Source organism: Phoxinus phoxinus (genome assembly GCF_949152265.1).
Source record: "Phoxinus phoxinus genome assembly, chromosome: 21".
NCBI classification, from domain to species: Eukaryota; Metazoa; Chordata; class Actinopteri; order Cypriniformes; family Leuciscidae; genus Phoxinus; species Phoxinus phoxinus.
In genome coordinates this window covers 29,054,572-29,076,565 of record NC_136896.1, presented here as the reverse complement: position 1 = coordinate 29,076,565, position 21,994 = coordinate 29,054,572, and the positions used below count along the sequence as shown (strand labels likewise).

At 34.4% G+C, this 21,994-nt stretch overlaps 2 protein-coding genes across 4 annotated transcripts in view; one reads left to right on the top strand and one right to left on the bottom strand.

Moving 5' to 3' along the window:
* Nucleotides 1-95: 95 nt before the first annotated feature.
* Nucleotides 96-18,894, bottom strand: zdhhc16b (zDHHC palmitoyltransferase 16b). 3 transcript variants are annotated; one of them, XM_079594692.1, is made up of 10 exons: nucleotides 18,653-18,894; nucleotides 10,163-10,407; nucleotides 8,779-8,973; nucleotides 6,262-6,350; nucleotides 5,531-5,559; nucleotides 5,283-5,416; nucleotides 3,115-3,200; nucleotides 2,917-3,040; nucleotides 1,724-1,794; nucleotides 96-1,622 (listed from the first exon to the last, which is right to left on the bottom strand). In XM_079594692.1, exons 1-10 carry the CDS (start codon nucleotides 18,693-18,695, stop codon nucleotides 1,520-1,522), a joined length of 1,119 nt encoding a protein of 372 aa, XP_079450818.1. In that variant the 5' UTR covers nucleotides 18,696-18,894; the 3' UTR covers nucleotides 96-1,519. The 3 variants fall into 3 exon arrangements, with proteins under 3 accessions (XP_079450818.1, XP_079450819.1, XP_079450820.1); XM_079594693.1 differs by lacking the exon at nucleotides 18,653-18,894 and adding an exon at nucleotides 11,485-11,730; XM_079594694.1 differs by lacking the exon at nucleotides 18,653-18,894 and adding an exon at nucleotides 11,311-11,711.
* Nucleotides 18,895-19,751: 857 nt separating this feature from the next.
* prkar1ab (protein kinase, cAMP-dependent, regulatory, type I, alpha (tissue specific extinguisher 1) b) overlaps nucleotides 19,752-21,994 on the top strand; it is an 11,188-nt gene continuing 8,945 nt past the window's right edge. Inside the window, exons 1-2 of the mRNA XM_079594690.1 lie at nucleotides 19,752-19,904; nucleotides 20,897-21,096. Coding sequence (XP_079450816.1) covers nucleotides 20,923-21,096 — 174 coding nt within the window. The 5' untranslated portion in view covers nucleotides 19,752-19,904; nucleotides 20,897-20,922. The remainder of the gene's footprint in view (nucleotides 19,905-20,896; nucleotides 21,097-21,994) is intronic.

Below are 21,994 nucleotides of genomic sequence, written 5' to 3'. Positions count from 1 at the left end.
CATTTATACTGGCCTTAACATGAGGCTGACCTGTGTATTTCAGGGAGTTACACAAACACTGAATCACACAATCATCAATAACACCAAAATGTTTTCAGCTTGCATACATTTATTTCACATTTCATCCAGAAATCTGAGAACATACTGAAAATATGGGAAACTGAAAATAATACTTAAGATTTAATTTGTTAACATCAACTAACAATGGACAATACTTCTACAAAAAATGTATACATATTCATTTCCACAATTATGAAAACATTAGTGATCCTGGACCACAAAACCAGTCACATGGGTCAATTTTCTAAAATTGAGATTTCTTATTATCTGAAAGCTGAATAAATAAGCTTTCCATTGATGTGTGGTTTAGGATAGGACGATATTTAGCTGAGATACAACTATTGAAAATCTCCTTTAAAGTTGTGCATTTATGTTCACGATTGTGCTGCATTCACTCACAAAAATACATGTTTTATATATTTATGGTAGGAAATTTGCCAAATATCTTCATGGAACATGATCTTTACTTAATATCCTAATGATTTTTGGCATAAAAGAAAAATGTATAATTTTGACCCATACAATGTATTGTTGCCACAGATATACCCGTGCGACTCTAGACTGGGTTTATGATCCAGGGTCACATATATTAAATCAAGAGTTATATCTGTTAATGTTAATGCACTTTAAACCAACGTTTAAAAAAATTGTTCATGGTTTAACGTTAAAGTTTAACAAACGCTTTAAAAATATATATTTCTCGATATTAGTCCACGTCGGCTTATGCATTAACTAATAAACGAGACCTTGTTGTAAAGTGTTACCGAAACCTTTTCGTTTTAGGGTTTAGAAAATTTTCAAACAAATTTATAAAATGAAAAAATATACTTATAAATAATATATAAGAGTCAGTAACAATTCTCAGTAACCAATTAATAAAGGTTTTTACATTTTGACCATGGTATTACTCGCAAGAGGTTAATTCATGTTAATTGTAATACCAAAAATATATTTTATAATGAGAGAAATGTAATTAGAAAAGAATAAAACATATTTATGTAAAAAAAAATCCGCAGTAGTCTCAGACTTCTGGAGCTCATCGCATGTCTGTACAGGTGCAGTAAAACTAGACGTATTTCATATGTAAAAGTGTGTTCCTTCGAAAGCATTTGCAAATGTTTGACTAACTTCAATTTAACTAAATGCATGGACCACTTTGGAAACGTTTAGACAATCAGATACATGGTGAAAAACATGGTTTCATAAAGGACACCGCTCAAAGATTCCCGTGTGTCGTCATGATCACCATTTGAAGTGAATCTTTGAAGTTAAAAAAATATAAATATTCCACAGATGTCACCAAAATCCATTCACATTAAGTCTTTGGCACCAAGAACTACTTTGAACTCGGCACAAGGATCTCACACTGTAGCATAAACACATTACAAATAAAAAGATGGCCTAAAGGTCAGGGGTGATGCAGAGTCTGAGATATGAGCAGATCTGATCATGTGACGCGTCATATGACCACAGTGTTGCTCCTGTATGCAGGACAGTCCCACGTCAGGCCGTCCTCGTGAGGAAGATGAGCGGAGGGCAGCAGAACTCGCGTTAGCCAGTCACTGAAACACAATAAAACACTGATTATAAAATATTCACTGTGCAGTTTTGCCTTTACCTAAATTGGGGAAAATAATAAATATAAAAATATGGTAAACATCACCTCCGCTTCTCAACGCCAAAAAACCTCCTCCAGTTGTTCAGCACTCCATGGTAGTAAGGATTACGGAACATCTGTGAACAATCGAGTTCATCTTCAAAAATTATAATTCTACATTCTTATAGAACTTCATCTCTGAAAACTATATATATATATATATTAATAATAATAACATTATTGTTATTATTAGATTTTTGCAATTGCATTTGGTGATGTAAGTTTTATATAACTTACTCCCTAAAAACAAAAATGAAAAATAAAGGGACAAAAAAAAAAATGTAAACCCAAAAAGTTCAATAATGATGATGATAATAATAATAACAACAACATTGTTATTAATAAAATAACTGTTTCCAAATACAATATTATACATTTCATTATTAGTAACAAAGTAGTTATTATTCATATTGTTATTAAAATATATTATTATCATGGATTTTTACAATTGCATTTGTGTTGTTAGTTTTATATAACTTAAAATAAAAAGAATAACATTGTTATTAATAATAATTGAATTATTAAGTTATATAAAACTAACAACACACAACACAATTGCAAAAATCCACGATAATAATAAAATTATTGTTAATAACAATTTTATTCTTCTTTTTTATTTTAATTTTAAGTTATATAAAACTAACACAAAACACAATTGCAAAAATCCATGATAATAATACAATTATTATTAACAACAATGTTATTCTTTTTTATTTTATCATGGATTTTTGCAATTGCGTTTTGTGTTGTTAGTTTGTAACTTGTAATGAAAATAAAAAAGAATAACTTTGTTATTAACAATAATTTTATTATCATGTATTTTTGCAATTGCGTTTTGTTTTAGTTTTATATAACTTGAAATGAAAAAAAAAAGAATAACATTATTATTATTAATAATAATATTGTTATAATTATAAGATATTTGGAAATAGCTATTTTTGCGATTGTGCTGCTAGTTTTATCTCTGAAAATAAAAAATTAAGACTACTAATAATAATGATATTAGCATTCTGTCAATTATTATGAAAAGCCTTGTTATTAATGGATTTGTAAACAGTTTTAGCAGGAATGACATGCTTCAGTTTGTATACTCTTGTCTTAGCTCGTGTCATCTCTCACTGCCCCCCAGTTTCCAAATATATTATAATATAAATATAATATGATTGTTATGGGGCTAAAAGCGTGTGCTTGCGTCTCACTTTGCCCCTGAGCTTGAGTCGTGTCCTCTCCCTGTGGTTGATGTGTCTCTCCACACTGGTCTCGGCTCTGGAGATCAGCACTGCGTGCCACAGCGTGAGGCTTCCCAGCGCCACGGACACTGAACTGGGGGAGAGAAGAACACACTGGAGACGTCAGCAGCTCAAGAGTAATGTGTGTGTGAACACTGGCGACCTCACCTCGTCAACACCCACAGATACACCAGGCTCTTCTGAAGCATCCTCTCCTCACGCGTGAAGGAAGGTGGAGGCGTCTGATACGAGCTCTACCACACAAGCACTTTTAGAAGATCATCATGCGGTCATATTCATAACTTACATACACTACTGACCAACACTTTAGGGTCGGTTTGATTTTGTTTTGTTTTTTTATACAGAATTATTATTTTTTTTTTTATATATTATTACCATTTTAAATAACTACGTATATGTTAATTTAATTGCTGAATGTTCAGCATCATAACTCCAGTCTTCAGTGTCACATGATCCTTCAGAAATCATTCTAATATGATGATTTGATGCTCGAGAAACATTTATGATTATTATCAATGTTGAAACCAGTTCATATTTTTGTGGAAACCGTGATACATTTTTTAAGGATTCTTTGATGAATAGAAAGTTCAAAAGAACAGCATTGATTTGAAATAGACTCTTTTGTAACATTATAAAGGTTTTTACTGACACTTTTGAATAATTGAATGCGTCCTTGATGATTTTTTTCCTCCTGAAATTAATTAAAAATTCTTGCTGACCCCACAGTTTTCTGGTAGTTAAAGTAACAGCATTTCTGAGGACTAAAACCATCAACTACATAATTTCCAATAATTCTTCAAATCACATCTCACTAATATTCTACACAAGTCTTTCAGAGCTCATATGAAGGACAATTATTGATTTACTGTCTGGCTGCACGTTCACTGGGCAGAAAGTTAACTGACACTAACTAGATGACCTTGTGCTTTCTTTACACGTTCATCTTTCTTTAGTGTATTTGTTGCTGTTTGAGTGAGAAAAAGTCCCTCCAAAGCACAAAGTTCTTCTCTATATCAGTGTGAGTGTTTCTGAACTCCTGAAACGCCTCCATTGTAGTCTTGAGTTTTCTTCAGGGAACGAACACGTCACAATATTCCTCATTTAAATAATTAATATGCAGAATAAAGGGGCGTGGCCTGTACACTTGGTCTGCACTTCCGCCAACGTCACGTGTTACCTTTCAACATGATGATGTAATGCATGGCGCGTCGCAGAGCCCCGCCCCCAGGACCACCTCTCCTTTATATTAGCCCCGCCCCAGGACCACCTCTCCTTTATATTAGCCCCGCCCCCAGGACCACCTCTCCTTTATAGCCTATTAGCCCCGCCCCAGGACACCTCCTCTTTAGATTAGCCCCGCCCCCAGGACCACCTCTCCATTATATTAGCCCCGCCCCAGGACACCTCCTCTTTAGATTAGCCCCGCCCCCAGGACCACCTCGCCTTTATATTAGCCCCGCCCCCAGGACCACCTCTCCTTTATAGCCTATTAGCCCCGCCCCAGGACACCTCCTCTTTAGATTAGCCCCACCCCCAGGACCACCTCTCCTTTATATTAGCCCCGCCCCCAGGATGCCTCCTCTTTAGATTAGCCCCACCCCCAGGACCACCTCTCCTTTATATTAGACCCGCCCCCAGGACACCTCCTCTTTAGATTAGCCCCACCCCCAGGACCACCTCTCCTTTATATTAGCCCCATCCCAGAAAGCCTCCTCTTTAGATTAGCCCCGCCCCCAGGACCACCTCCTCTTGTGTGTGAATGTCCATATATCTGCCTGACTATAAAAACAATACAAACGCAAGCTCACCATTAAACAATCTCCAATTATGATCATTTAAAGTTTTATTTGTTTCGATTAATTAATACTTTTATGCAGCAAGGATGCATTAAATTGATCAAAAGTGACAGTAAAGACATAGGTTGCAAGAGATTATATTTCAAATAAATGCTGTTATTTTCATCAAATAATATCACGGTTTCCACAAAAATGCAAGCAGCACAACTGTTTTCAACACTGATAATAATCAGAAATGTTTCTCGAGCAGCAAATCATCATACTATACTGATTTCTGAAGGATCATGTGACTGAAGACTGGAGTAATGATGTTGAAAATCAGCTTAGATCACAGGAATAAATTACATTTCAACATACATTCACATAAAAAAGTAACATTTTAATAATATTTCACAATATTAGTTTTTACTGTATTTTTGGTGAGCAGAAGAAACTTCTTTCAAAACCCATACACACAGAGTAACCTCTCGGAAGGATCTTGTAAGTTTGAGTGAAAGTGAAACCCCCGCAGGAACTCACCTCGATGGCGTTATACGCGTCCAGGAACATGTCTTTGGCACTGATGCTGCAGTAGACGCAGCCCATGGTCATGAACAGGCAGAAGCTGAAGAAGTAGCGGTGGTTGAAGTGACCCACGCAGTTGTTCAACCAGGCTGGAGGAGCGACCAGTTAAGACCCAAACATTGTCACATAAGAATCAAAGAACATTTACTTTTCTTCACATATCGAATGGTCATTGTTATTTACTGGCTGCTCCACAAGGATACGACAGTGGTGGTCCATTTTCAAAATACATCTGTGATGGAGAAAACAAAATATAAACGCATTATTTTATTTAAAAATTAGACCGCAGCAGTTGATTATTTTGATAATCGATTCATCTTTAAGTTAAATATTTTATTCCATTAATCAAAAAAATATTCTGTAATATTCAAATGTAGTTCTTGCAATTATTACACATTTACAGGTGAAACTCAATATTGTGATAAAGTTCATTTATTTCAGTAATTCATCTTAAAAGGTGAAACTAATGTATTATATAGACTGAAAAGTGAGATATTTCAAGCCTTTATTTGTTATAATTTTGATGATTATGGCGTACAGCTTATGAAACCCCCAAATTCAAAATTAGAATATTGTGAAAACTTTTCATAAGCTGTACGCCATAATCATCAAAATTATAACAAATAAAGGCTTGAAATTTCTCACTTTTCATGTAATGAGTCTATATAATATATTAGTTTCACCTTTTAAGTTGAATTACTGAAATAAATGAACTTTTGCACCATATTTTAGTTTTTTTTAATCAAATTTTTCGAGTTTCACCTGTAAATACGGAGTAATATTATGTACTTTCTATAGGGTTAGAAGGATAATGGTTTGGTTTAGGGTTAGTTGAATATAATTCTGCATCATTTACTGGCATTACTTCAGTTAGTACAAGTAACGTGTGTGGAAGGACATCAGAGTCACTTGTATTGCCTTCGGCTGGTCTTACCGGTTGCAGATACTGCAGTGATGAGTTCTAGCTGGTTTGGGAACTATACATTTTTTACAGATAGTAACAGTTGGTATATCACTCTTTTCCTAAAACAAAAGACACAAGCATGCAACAAACACTTGTTATGTTAAATATTGAAAATAAAAAGTAAACAATGAATGAAAACTAGAGCTGAAATGTTTCATTTGCAGCGTTTCACGGGACTGGACCAGCACAAAAAAGGTATTTTGGCGTAATTTGCTTGCTTTTAATTTTCTGATTGGTGGAATTTCTTGCTGAATCATGAATAATAATCATAATTTCACTTAAACGTGATTAGTTGAAATAATGCAGACTAAAAGCAATTATCATCGATTAATAACGTCATAGCTCTGTTGTTAACGGTTGAGAAGTTATTGTTAAAAATCAAACAGCTTTTACTTCCAGAACCCAATTGTTATACTCAATTGACCCTTCGCAGGGAGCTTGATTGACAGGTGATCTGACCAATCATACTCCGCCATCCGCCATTTTGTCCGACAAAGCAGTCAGGAGAGTTAGCAGATTAACATGGGAGGATTTGAACTTGAGAAGCGGAGTGCGGTGTGAGAGCGGCGTAGCTTGTCGGACATAGCAACAGTAACTAAGGGAGGCGGGTCTTTGCGTACGGTCAATTGCTTACTTAAAATGTGAAATTGGAATATGAAAAGAAAAGTAAAAACACAGTTTTGGGAGGATGTTCACTTGCTTATTGTTAAAATCCTGGGTTATGATATACCTATGTCATGCACAGTGCTGTATTTTGGTAATATGAAAGGAAACATCGTGTCAAGGGAAGACCGATACCCGTTTAAAACTCTGTTAAAAAGTTATAAAAAGGCCATTACAAAAACATGGTACAAACCGGACCCACCGCCACGAGACGAGCGGATGAAACTAGTGCCATGGAACGGCTGACTCATAAGATAACAGTTCAAGAGGATCAATGTGCAATTAAATGGGGAAAATGGACTGTATTTACATCTCAACGACAGGACGAGGTCTGAAGTATTGATGTGTCATTCAGCAAATTGTAATGTTAAAGGATAATTCCGGTATTTAGCACCTTGAGTCTATATTGTAGTTTGTTTTGGATGAACAAGAGTGGTGGACAACATTTTTTTGACAATGGTTCCTCTCGAGTTTTTGACTATAATAGAATTGGCCATGGACCCATTTAACATTGGAGTCAATGTGCATGTCCGAAAATGTCATTAAAACAGCCAATAATGTTCGTTTACAAAACTGTGCAACTCACCGAGTGGTTAGTGATGTTAGTTGATGTTCCAGAAACAAAAAGTGTTGCGAAATACAGTTTCTGTCGTGTTTTATTCGTCATTTTGTAAAATCCCATTGAATTCTGTTGAAGGACTGAGTGCTCGTTAATATAAATGCGCTACCGGAAACGGAAAGGGGGCTGTTTACATTTGGTCGATGTAGTCTTTTTGCTCGCTTCCGTGAGCAACTGTGCTCCGGGAGAGTAAGCGAAATAAACAAACAAAACCTTCTATATGAAGTTGAATATGAAGTTGAACTCGACTGTGACCGTGAGTGTCCCGCGAGACATAAACATCGGTTATCGCCATCAAGTGGTCGGGAGTGTGCTAACGCTTCAGATTCAAATATTGAGCGGAAGTTACACGGTTGTGAAGTGTCTGAAAAAATAGTTCCACTATAGCAAAATAAACGGATTGGAATCATAAATTGCGACGATATATTGTTTATAATCATCAACGAACACCACTAACCACTCGGTGAGTTTAACAGTTTTGTAAACGAACATTATTGGCTGTTTTAAAGACATTTTCGGACATGCCCATTGACTCCAATGTTAAATGGGTCCATGGCCAATTCTATTATAGTCAAAAACTCGAGAGAGGAACCATTGTCAAATAAATGTTGTCCACCACTCTTGTTCATCCAAAACAAACTACAATATAGACTCAAGGTGTTAAATACCGGAATTATCCTTTAAGGCAATCCAGATTGTTCATATTTTTGTTAGTTTTTGTTTAGTTATTTATGTCTTTTGTATATGTGACCCTGGAACACAAAACCAGCCATAAGGGTCATTTTTATTAAATTGAGATTTATACATCATCCGAAAGCTGCTTTCCACTGATGTATGGTTTGTTATGATATGACAATATTTGGCCGAGATATGACTATTAATATGACTATTAGAAAATCTGGAATCTGAGGGTGCAAAAAAAATTAAACATTGAGAAAATCTCCTTTAAAGTTGTGCATTTATGTTCACGATTGTGCTGCATTCACTCACAAAAATACATGTTTGATATATTTACGGTAGGAAATTTACAAAATATCTTCATGGAACATGATCTTTACTTAATATCCTAATGATTTTTGGCATAAAAGAAAAAATTTGACCCATACAATGTATTGTTGGCTATTGCCACAGATATGCGACTCCAGACTGGTTTTGTGATCCAGGATATAAAAATAAAGTATAAAAAGTAGAAAGTCTTCCGGCACCTGTGGTGGGGAGCCCGGACACGTGGTGGTGGCTTTATAGTAATGGTAGACGAGCATGAGGAGGTTCCAGTGGCCGTAACAGAGGTGCCAGAGGATCCAGTGAACGGGGTACGTGCTGAAGATGATGGGCAGAACACACAGATACACGATGATCACGATGGAGCTGGTCAAGGTGATCACCAGAGACACAAACACCTTTACAGGGAAACAGAGATGAGGGATTAGAAATGGTCAATCATGTGAGCCGTTTAAACATGCATTCAGATCCCACAAGAGCTGCACGATTTTGGATAAACTGAGAATCACAATTTTTTTGGTTTAAAATATAGATTTTAAATGGACGGCTAAACAAAATGTGTAATTTACTAGAGGTTCTGACAAAATGTTAAAGTCCCCCTGGCCTCTAGTCAATAATTATATCAATTAAAACTCATCTTTGATCACCAAAATTACATATTTAAATGTTTTTTTTCCTTGATTTTTTTTTTTATGGCTTAAAATAGCTTGAATGTAACTCGACACCCTTGACTCATTTAGTATGCACGGTTCTATGAATATGCAAATGAGCCCCGCCTCCACTCACTCACCCAGAGATCCACTGGTTGACGATCACACGTTGATCTGATTGGTTACAAGGTAGTTTGTGACGTCAGAAACATCAAACCGTGTTTTTGAGACTGTCTTTGGTTCACTGCAGTTTTAATCAGAAAATACTCAGCAATGCTGTCGACTTATGAATTTACACATGGTTTGTCTTAAAGCGTATTAAAAACACCACATAGACACATAAACAACATTAAAAGCTGGATTTTCACCACAGGGGGACTTTAATTGCTGAAGGCTATTTAAAAACTATTCAAGTCATTTGAAATTATTATTTTTTTTAAATCGGTTTGAATGAATGATTCAATGACTCACCTTTATTTTTTTTTATATTATTATATTTATATATTTTTTTCCTACTATGGAAGTCAATGGGACCAGTTAACGGTTTGGTTACTGACATTCTTCAAAATATCTTCCTTTGTGTTCAGCAGAAGAAAGACATTATTACAGGTTTGATACAACTTGAGGGTGAGTAAATGATGACAGAATTTTCATTTTAAAGTGAATTTCCAAAAAGATGATTTTTTTATTTCTCTTTTTAGTCAGCTTTAGCATGGGTGTGTTCACTTATATTCACTACATGAGCTGCTCTCTCTGGTTCAGCGCAGATCTGAATATGTGTGTGTGATCGGTTTAATAGACTTAGATCTTTTAACGATTAATCGTGCAGCTCTGAGTTTGGAACTGAGCACTGGCCTTCATGATGGACGCAATATACTCAGCCCTAAAACTATGAAGTAAATTAATAAAAAAAAATAAAAAAATGTGTTCTGCCTACCACTCCAAACCAGCGGGTCATATTGTCCACCAGCCAGTAGACGGGCTCAAAGACACAGTCCAGCACCGTGTCTGAATTGGTCTGGACGTTGTAGTACAGGGACTTCATCAGCACCGTCCCGTAGCTCCACACGTCCCGTACTCTGTTCGGCCGCTTTCTGCGTCCTCGTCGGAGGCAGAGCCGGAACCAGCGCAGGAAGAGACGCATGACTCTGGAGAGGTGCCACCTCCAGCTACGCATCCCTCCTACAACACACACACACACACACACGCTCAGTGCTTCTCTTCGGCGTAGCACACACAAACACAGGTTTACAAGCTCCCTGACCTCCACACCTGAACACAGCAATACCAGCTTCTCTTGAGCTTTATACTCTTCATTATTGAGCACACAAAGGCAATAAATAATACAGCCTCTGGAACCAAAGACTTTGTAAATGAATAAAACTGAGAAAGAAATGATGATTAAAAATTATAAATCTATTTATTATCTTTTTTATAATAGCAAAGTTAAATTAGGCAATATCTTTTTTTTTAATTATTCTTATAAAAAAAATCTTATTAATTATTCTCTATCCAAAAAAAATAAAAATAAAAATCCAGAAAAATACGTAAAATTATTTAATAATTTTAAAAACCAAATAAACACAGAACACACGTATATAGAAGATACTCGAGAAAAATATACAAGTAACTAAGTTAATTAAAAAATAAAATAAAAAAGTAACAAATTAATTCAAAATGTAAAAAACAAACACAAACATTGGATAGTCCAAGAAAATAAATATATATACACATTCATAAATACATTTAATAAAAAAAAAATAATAATAATAAAATAACACACACACACACCTAAATATATATATATATATATGTTAAGAACTAAATGTTATATAAATATATATATAGAACTTTCCAAGATATTCTGGGAAAATAAATGAATAAATAAAAAAAATAAAAAAAATAAAAAAGCAAGTACATAACTAAAAAATATATATTTTTAAATCAAATAAAAACACATATATAACTTATTCCAATTTCCAAGATATTAAATAAGTAATTAAATAAGCAAATAAATAATAAATAAATTCTGCAAGAAAAATTACAAAATATTTTAGGCACACAGAGTGTAATTAAAATCCTTACCCAACTCTTATCGTTTCTGATTTTCTAAGCAAATAAATGCATTCAAATATAGGACTCAATAAAAAGTGTCTTAGCTGGTCTGTACCGAGAGAGATCTACTCCAGAACTGCAACCATAGACACGACACAGAAAAGCATTAGTTTGATTACATAACCCGTAGCGAGATCAAAATACCTGGTCAAGGGGTGTATAACTATTGCGCAGGATTATCAACTAATGTCCGAGGCAGAAAACACACACTAAATATTTGATCAAGCCCTTGGCAGTTCACCTTATGTAACAACAACAACCAACTTAAGAAAAGTTTCAAGTCACAAGACCAATGTAACCCAGCACTGGACGGACAATTAGGGATGGCTGACGCGAAACAGTCGTTCCGAAGCTTTGCGAGATCCCGAAGCGCAGATGATTCGAAACACTGATCCGAAGCGTGATTCAAAACACCCATGTCACGTGACTATGGCCAAACGAAGCCTCGAAGTGTTTCACTAAGTGTTTCATCAGGTGTGATCCGCCGAATCAGCGTTTGATTGACAGGTCGGGAACAGACCACACAATCGCACATCTATATAAAAGTGAAATCAACGCATATTGACCTCGTGGGTTTTTGTGAGAGTAGTTTGATTTTGAGATAGCGGATTTTTGGTGATATAGTGACATTTATAGTGCGATTTGTTTAGTTATATTTAGGCTTAGCCTACATTTAAATTTACACAACACATTGACTGATAGGCTAGAGAGGCACAGAGTATAGTGACACATTAATAGATACATAGATATAAATATAGAAAGCTATAATAGATAGATAGATATATAGATAGATTAAAGATAGGCTACATATATAAATAGGCCTACATAGATAGATTGTAGATACATATTATATATATAAATACATAGATTGTAGATACATATATCTAATTACATAGATAGATTAGAGATACATATCTAGATAGATTTGGATAGATAAAATGGAGGCTCCCCAGAAGAGATACCGTACATCTGTGGTGTGGGAGCATTTCCATTTAGAAACCCCAAATAAAGTGAGATGTGTGTATTGTGATCGGCAGCTTGCCTACTGCAACAATACATCATCCATGATGCGCCATTTGAGGAGCTGATGCCACAGTGGAAGTGAAAAAATACATCAACGATGCGTATTTGCCCAGAACTCATGATCCACTAACTTACTGGAAAGAGAGAGCAGTAATCTTTCCTCATTTGTATGTCCTGGCTAAAAAATATCTTTGCATGCCAGCAACAAGTGTCCCCGAGAGGATTTTTTCAAAGGCTGGAGAAATTATCTGTAAAAAAAGAAGTAGGCTAAGTCCTTCCACAGCAGAGAAATTAATATTTTTGAATAAAAATATCTAAAAAAGTGAGACATTGTGGCTTGATTTATTTTATTAATATTCATTTTGCAGGACCAAAATAACATTATGCACAGTGAGGAGCCTAGGTTACAAGCTTCACATATTAGAAAAATACAATAATAAAAAAACAACACTTTTTTTAATGGCTCGTCAAGGTTGTTTCAGATCAACACCTGCAAGTGACCACTAGGTGTCACCGTGGAGACGGGTGTCGGATTGATTCGAAGCCTCGAAACAATATGGACCATTTGGTTCAACTGTTTCATTGCTTCACGAAGCCTCGATCTGCCCATCACTACGGACAATAAGTGAGCATCTGATCCGGCCAGTGGCTGATGAAAGTGGGTATTAGTTACAAGATCGGGGCAGTATTTTTATCCCAGAGTCCCATGGGGTTCCTCTCAAATGAGACGAGGCATCTTCGTTTTTTTCCAAATGTCGCAGGTGGAAGGTGAGCTTGCGGTAAAGACAATTACACGCAGTGACGTGATGACGACGTCATATTGAAGTCACATGGTGTCAGTAGCTCGTTACAAAGTTAAAAAAGCTTTTAATGAAACACAGTGCTTGAATGTAAACTCTCAGGTCAGTTCACAGATTTTAATGTTTTGATGGGAAAAAAAGGTCATCTTAGATATAATATAACACAAATGGAAGTATATGCAGGGAACAAATATTTAAAAAATATGTATTTTTTATCATTTTGATGATTATGGCGTACAGCTTATGAAAACCCCAAATTCAAAATTAGAATATTGTGAAAAGTTTTCATAAGCTGTAAGCCATAATCATCAAAATGATAATAAATAAAGGCTTGAAATATCTCACTTTGCATGTAATGAGTCTATATAATATATTAGTTTCACCTTTTAAAGGGCACCTATTATGGAATTTTGAAATGTACCTTTCATGTAGTGTGTAACGTAGATCTAAGTGAACAAAATCATCCTGGAAAGTTTGAAATATGAAAGTGCACCATATATAAAGTTATTGTCTTTCAAAAGTAAGAGTCGACTCGGAGTCATTTTTATGAATCGTTAGAAGACCGAAGCTTTTTCTCTGACTAGATGACGTCAACTTGTCAAGTTATTTGAATACGATACGCCCACTTATTGCGCTCCAAGGCCAGCAGGGAAACATCATGGCGACGAGACGCTGTGTTCTGAAGTGCGACTCAAAAGCAAACTTTTTTCATCTGCCCAAAGAGGAGCATTTGAAGACTAAGTGGCTACAATTCATATATACAACTATACCACAGAAGTATAGTCCGAGCCTTGTGCTTTGTTCGCGCCATTTTGAAGACGATTGCTTTATCAACTTAAATGCAATCAAACTTGGATCAGCTTCCTCCTCCGTATCACAACCTGTAAGTGTTATTAATAATTGTTGCTTTTATGTTTTATGTAGCATGATTAATAATTATTTTGTTTGTTGTGTAAGCACCGTTTAGCTTCTAGGTCTTCAATGGCAATTGTATTGAGATTTGTGAAGTGTTTGTCGTTGTTTTCGGAGTTGTCTTAAAGAATAGAGTAATACCTCGTAGTAACGTAACTACATTTTATTTTTTTTATTTTTGTAAAAACGTTATGTTTATGCATCGGGCTAATGCAAACAAAGACTGATTGTGCTTTTATAATATGAACTCTGGGCTATGCTCGCTAACATAACATTAAATTCTTTATCTTATTTTTAGTTTTTTACTACAAACTACAAAGCAGTGGACTATAATCATTATTATAACACAATTTAATTGATAAAAGCATCATTGTACTCCGTGTTAAACAATAAGTATTATCTCTGTAAACTCTGCTGGGTCATCTGACCAATCAACGCAGATTAGCGTCGCGCAAAGGAGGGGTTTGGGAAAAATGAGTCGTTGAACGATTCATTTGGGAGTCGGTGAGCAAATCAGGTAAAAATAAATGCATATTATACGAAAACAAAAGTGTTTTTTGTCATTGCATGCATGTAAAACTGTTGTTGGGGACTCCCAAAACAACATTAGGAACATTTTAAATGTCATAATAGGTGCCCTTTAAGTTGAATTACTGAAATAAATGGACTTTTGCATGATATTTTAGTTTTTTTATATAATTTTTCAAGTTTTACCTGAATATATAGATACATTTTTTCTTTGTTCTCTGCATATACTTCCATTTGTGTTATATTATATCTAAGATGACCTTTTTTTTCCATCAAAACATTCAAATCTGTGAACTGACCTGAGAGTTTACATTCAAGCACTGTGTTTCATTAAAAGCTTTCTAAGAAATTAGTTTATTTTAGTTTTATTTATTTATTATTATTATTATATTATCAGTTATATATATATATATATATATATATATATATATATATATATATATATATATATATATAACTAATAAAAACAATATTTTATTTTATTTTTTTATCTAGGGCTGTAAACGATTAATCACGATTAATCGAATCCAAAATAAAAGTTTGTGTTTACATAATATATGTGTGTGTATTGTGTATAATTATTTTGTATATATAAATACACACACATGCATGTATATATTTGAGAAATATTTGCATTTATATACTGCATATATATTTTTATATAATTTAGATTAAACTATTTTATAAATAAATAACACATTTTTCTTAAGTATATACAGGTATGAGTGTGTATTTATATATACAAAATAATTATACACAATACACACACATATTATGTAAACACAAACTTTTATTTTGATGCGATTAATCGTTTACAGCCCTAGATAATAATAATTAATAAATAAAACTAAAATAAACCAATTTGGGTAACACTTTATTGTAGTGTCCCTGTTACAAATCTAAGCACACATTATAGTAATAACAGTAAATTATGCATAGGCAACAACTAACCCTATAAACCAAACCATGTTATTCATTAATATTACTGAGTACTTAATTAATTACACTGTAACAAGGACACCTTAAAAAAAAAGAGTAAACTTTATATTACAGTGTCCTTGTTACTTATGTTACATGTAGTTTGTATAATAGTTAGTATATAAATTATGCATAATTACATGCAACTATCCTTAAACCTAATCCTAACCCTATAGTAAGTACATGTAGTTAATTAATATCACTCAGTACTTAGTTTATAATCACACCGTAACAAGGACACTATAAAATAAAGTGTTACCAAATAAAGTGTAATTAGATATTTACGTACTGAGTGATAGTAATTAACTTACATGTACTTACTATAGGGTTAGGATTAGGTTTAAGGTTAGTTGCATGTAATTATGCATAATTTATAGTAACTATACTAAACAAAGTACATGTAACATGAGTAACAAGGCCACTGTAAAATAAAGTGTTACCCAATTAAGTGTAGAATTAGAGTTTGGTTAGTCGTTAGTGTAACCCACATTTGTAAGGGAGACTCATAAATAGGCATTTAAATGATCATAAAACTAGCATTTAAACATTACATATTAATTCATAATTTACTCTTTGACATCCTCCAAACTCATATGACTTCATTTATTCTGTGAAACCCAGATGTTATTTAGAGTCTCAGTCAACATTCACTTTCATTTCAAAAAGATGCAATGAAAATGGAGGATATCAGTAAAAATATCAGATTTCCTTTTTTAAGAGTTGCAACAACATGAAAGCAAGCTAAAAAAAAGACAAAGACATGCATCCAGTCCACTGGACAGAAGTGCATGTGTTTGCATGGGAAGCTTCCCCTTTTCCTTCAAAAGTAAGGAGCTTTGCACTGTAATTGGAAAGGCTTAACCTCTGTCACTTTTTAAATCCCATGTGTGGATTATTTCTAGATATTCAGGACTAAAGTAACCAGCATAGACACTGAAGAGACACAAGCACAGCTCAGTAGTGTGGGCATGAGAGTGCAGGTTTGCCATCTGCCCCACACTTGACCTGGTTCCACTGCCATGGTTATGATTGGCACACTGTAACCGGATATATGACCTCAGGTGTACACTTTCACTTCTGATCAAAGGATAAACTTTCCATTACAACAGCAGAACAAAGATAACCCAGGTCAAATAATGGACGGACAGACTAGTAAAGACGTATATGAGGGCTGGTGTGTTTCTACGGTCACTGCAGTGGACAGCTGCTGTATATACACTATGTGGACATCACGTGAAGATGCCCATAATGCGTAGTACCCCAGAGTGCAGTCTGGACGATGGGGCGGGGCGACACTTTGGGGCGGGGTTACACGTGTCGCTCCGCCCACCCCCAATTTAATTGGCTTATTATACAGCAATCTTATTGGCCTGATTCAAGCCTGAGCATGCGCATTCTTTATGTACTATTTTTGTGAATGATTTGTCCATATTAAAGAAATATTAAATGCTAACTCTAATCGTATATTATCGGTTTAGCATGGTAATTTTAGTTAAGATCTATTGGATAATGTTTTATTGTTAAGACACAGACTAGACAAAGTTATTGTTTAAAAACGAACGCTTGGTGACAGCACCGACAGCACCATTTCATATTTCCACCAGGTCGGTCGGTGGATCAGCTCAAACTCTGGATTTTACGCAAATTATGATAAATCGCTGTATTAAAGGAAAGACATCGGACAAACCCGAACGCAAGCAGCTGATTTTAGTGCTCTGATTTTTTAGCACGACCGTTTTTTGTTGATTTTTTTAACGAGATTTGTTCTCCAATGCTTGCATTTTTTGGCACAAAGTGCAAATAAAATGTTTAATGGCAAACACATATTTCCTTGTTGTTTACCTGTTAAAAATAGTTTCAAATATTAACACTGGCATAGGCTATATCTGTAGCAGCCTAACTATTTAAAAAAAAAAAAATCACCGCTGTAAATCTGTGCATATAGGCCTATAGCCTAACAGCCTCAAATAGCTACTTATTTATATACCTACTTACTTAAATTGAGCACATAAATAATCATATTTGCTATAGATCGACATAATAATATCTGTTTTAGTATTATTTTTTTTCCACTTTTCAGCACTGCAGGTTTTTAAATTCCCATTGTACGCAAAAAAAAAAAAAAAACACACACACACACACACAAAAAAACAAAAAAAAAAACAATGGCCAGGGCTTGTATTATTTGGTAGCCTATTATTGTCTTATTTGTCACTTTCGGAACTGTGTCTTACTGAAATACAGTGAATTATCATTATGTAGTGTAAAACCCCGAGTTTATTTATAATGGAAAAATGAAGAAGCATAAATTAATGATGTAGCCTAAATGTCGCAGCACTGCATGACATTCGGAAAATATTACTATCAGCTTAATAGGCGATCTCTCCTTGCAATGCTAGTAATTTAATGCAGTCATGATCATTGCTCACTTAAAGTGCCATTGACTTATCTGCTGGGTAAATTAATAAATATAATTTAGCTAAATCTAAAACATCGTATGATTTATATCAGCAACATATTTATTTATATCGCCCAGCTCTAAAACGGCTCAATATGAATGCTTAGGCCAATATTACTGTTTGTAAAGCTGCTATAAAACGATGTGAATTGAGCGCTATACACGTTTTTTTTACTTCACTTGATATAGACCTAGTATCGTGGCCACGAATGAAGAATTCGTTCCCCATATTTAGCAGCACACGGCGGTCTGCCTTGAAGGGATTGTTATTGTTTGTTGTACAGTAACTTCATTTAACTTATTAAGTCGTATTAACTGTAACTCGTATTAAGTTAATAAAAACATTATTTAATTGATCATTACTGAAATCGCCATGCGACAACGTAGTAGCCTACGGCCAAACTGCGTAGATAGAAGATCATTCATAAACTCGTACATAAAGGAATGCGCATGCTCATGCCTCAAGTGTCTACTCCAATAAGATTGCTGTATTATAAACCAATGAAATTGTTGGTAGGCGGAAGTGTCGCCCCGCCCCATCGTCCAGACTGCACTCTGGGGTTACTCCATAATGCAGGTAACGTTAAATGAAAAAAACTTGAACGATACGTACCACCAAATCTGGTTCCGTACAGGTTTTCCACCGAATTGTTCATAAAATAATTCAGGTCATGTTCGCAACTGAATGAAACACGTTAAGGAGGATGATCATCACTCATTCAAAATAATACACTTCTCCTCTCAGCAAATTCAGCAGCATGAACATGAACTGAGTAGTACCAATTCAACTTCCGGTGTTTACAGCAGTTTTCAAAATAAAGGTCGCGACAGCAGCGATTGAATGCAGCGTTACGTAAAATCTTTGTAATTTTCTCCTCATATAAATAGATTTTTAATATTGAATCGATAATAATACAATCGATATTGTATAAAATTAAAGACAGACCAACCATTTAGGTCCGTGAGATGGTTTAGTTATAGTCTGTAAAAGGCAGTTTTTATTTTTTTGTTTGTTTGTTTTGTTTTGTGTTTGTTTGTTTATTGCACTTAGGTCAACAAATTACCTAATATTTATATATATTATTATATTTAATAAAATAAAAAATAAAATAAAGATATCCAGACAAGTTGCAAGGACAATAACTATAAAGATAACTATAAATATATAGTTCTAAAAAAAAACTCTATATTAAATAGTATCAGAGTTCACACCACAGCTATAACGATAAAGGCACACAAAAAAAACACAATATCATTAGAATCACTTTCAGAAAGATTTTATCCAGCTGATGAACAATAAAACATTGACAGCCAATCAGAATCCATCCTGTTGAACAGAGCTCGAGCATTTAAAGTGACAGACAAGCACGCGCTTATTGTAAACAGAACAATATCGTTCGCTGGTGTGGACACTAATACAGTTATCTTTATTGTTATTATAGTTATAGTTATTCTAGGTGTGAACGGACCTTAAATGTGATTCCAACTAACTTATATCGTTTCTAGCTTCAATCATTATAGCTGTGGTGTGAACTGACTCTGCTATTATTTAACATTGAGAACGATTTTTTAAAACTATATCTTCATCGTTATCTTTATAGTTATCGTCCTTGGTATGAAGGGGCCTTTGAGTGTTTTTATTGAGGAGAATTACGAGTATGGTACTCAGGTGCTACGTTCCCTTTAAGGTTACCAAGGGTTACAGTTTCCTTGTGAGAACGAGGCGCATTGACGTCAATGGCAGGCTTTGATTGGTGTTTTACCATTTCCGGTTGGCAGACGTCCAAGCGCCTGTGAAGAAGAGTTGTTGCGCCGTCTCCGAATAACGGAATAACGCAGAAGCCGAGTCGCGTTATAAAGGCTCGGTAAGAAATAACGATTCTCGAAATGTCATGTTTCTGTCGAGTAGATGTGGCGCGAAACATCTGTAACGATCGATAAATGCTGTAAATGTCATTTGTTTATGATCCAGATAAAGATGGCGACCACTCAGCGGCCTTCGGCTGGATATTTGTAGCTTCATTTTAATATCATTTAACACGCCACTCAGGAGCCTGTGTTATTTTATTTGTTTTAAGGTTCATTTGTTTTACGGTTTAACCTTCTTGTTGAGGTTTCGAGGTCATTTTAAATTACGGCATGTCTGTTCTGTTGTATTTTGACATTTTGAGTTGCGTTTTGATGTGTATTAAAATCATATTTTCATATTTCTGTTGGTCTTGTGAAATGGATTTAAAATCGTGATCGTGTCGTTCATCCTAAATATACTAGTATTCTGATTGATGTTGTTGAAGTAGAAAAGGATTTTATGTCAACATAATAATAATAAGTTGTTTTTCTGTAAATAATGAATCATAGGAAACGCATATAGTTCATCAAACTGCACAGGTGTGATGAAAACAAAGATAATCTCCAGATTATTTCTGACATCAATCTCATAAATGATGCTGTAATCCTGTTCCTGTCCTCTAGCTGGGTCAGAATGTATTTTCATCATGTGTAGACGTGAATGATATTGTTATGAATTCTGCAATTTTCTCAATATTGTAGCGAAGAACAACAATAGCCCCCCTCCTTATCATAACAAAGAACATCCAACATCATTTTAATAATCCAGAATAACTTTATTATGGCTCAAACATGACAGATTGGTGCTTGTTTAGTTTACTGTAGTTATAATTTTCTTTATGTTAAATGTATAATTCATGCAATTATACATTTTAAAGGAATGAATACATTTCAGACCTTCTGTATTTGTTTCCACTGATCCTTCATATGTTTAATTAATGATTGAATTGACTATATTTCATTTGGTCAGCTGGTTTGAATGGTATCTTATTGGTGTGTATCCCCGCAGGTCAGAGGTCAGATCCAGCGTCCATCATGGCATCCGGCAGCGCGGGCAGTGAGGAGGAGAAGAGTCTGAGGGAGTGTGAGATATACGTGCAGAAACACAACATCCAGCAGCTGCTGAAGGACTGCATCGTGCAGCTGTGCACCTCGCGGCCCGACAGACCCATGGCCTTCCTCAGAGAACACTTCGAGAAGCTGGAGAAGGTTTGCGGACCTCACTTTGCATTAAGAAAGCTGGGATGTGTTTATTAAAACGATGAGTGAGCGTGAGCGAGTTTGTTTTTTATAAACCAGTGGCAGATGCAATATAATATAAGACGTCCACTTTTCAATAAATAGTTGCTTATTCAAAATAATTGGATTTAATTATCCAGCAAATTAGGCCTCATGTTATTAAATGTGTACTTATGCAAAAAATTATGTTTGTCAAAAGAATAAAATAAATAAAAACTTTTAATGTAATTGACAATTTGTTAGTAATAGTATGATGTTTATATACTTTTATAGTTTTCATTAATTCTTTAATTAGCACTTGTTTTAATATTTATTTATTTTTTTTAGTTTAATTTTTATTATTTTTGTGCTTTTGTCATTTCAATTAGTTTTTGTGTGTGTGTATATTTTACCAAATACATTTAATTTATTTGTATTTCTGATTTAGTTCATTTTGAGTGTTTATGTATTTCCAGTTAGCAGTCTAAACTAAAAATGTTGCTTTGGAAACTAATTGAAACAAGTTTAAGTTTTCATTTATGTCTGAAATTTATTTGAAAAAAAAAATATTTCAGCTTTCTTTTCATTAACAAAAATAGTTTTAGCTATCGATAATAATAATAATAATAATAATAATTATATATAATATATGTATTTTTATATACCGGTATATATGTGTGTGTATATATATATATATATATATATATATATAAATTAAACATTTGGATTTTTTTGTCTGCATAAAATAAAATTCACCCTGTTTATTTTCTAATTGCATGTTATAGATGTTATTGTCTTGTCAAGTCAAGTCATCTTCATTTATATAGCGCTTTTAACAATGTAGATTGTTTCAAAGCAGCTTTAAAGTGATAAACGCCGTAAACAATTC

Coding starts and splice junctions, on each gene's coding strand:
- zdhhc16b (XM_079594692.1), bottom strand. CDS start 18,695: ATGAACAATTCGGTGGAAAACCTGTACGGAACCAGATTTGGTG. Junction 8,974..10,162: donor TGACCCGCTGGTTTGGAGTG/GTAGGCAGAACA, acceptor TTCCCTGTAAAG/GTGTTTGTGTCTCTGGTGAT. Junction 5,417..5,530: donor GAAAATGGACCACCACTGTC/GTATCCTTGTGG, acceptor TCGCTCCTCCAG/CCTGGTTGAACAACTGCGTG.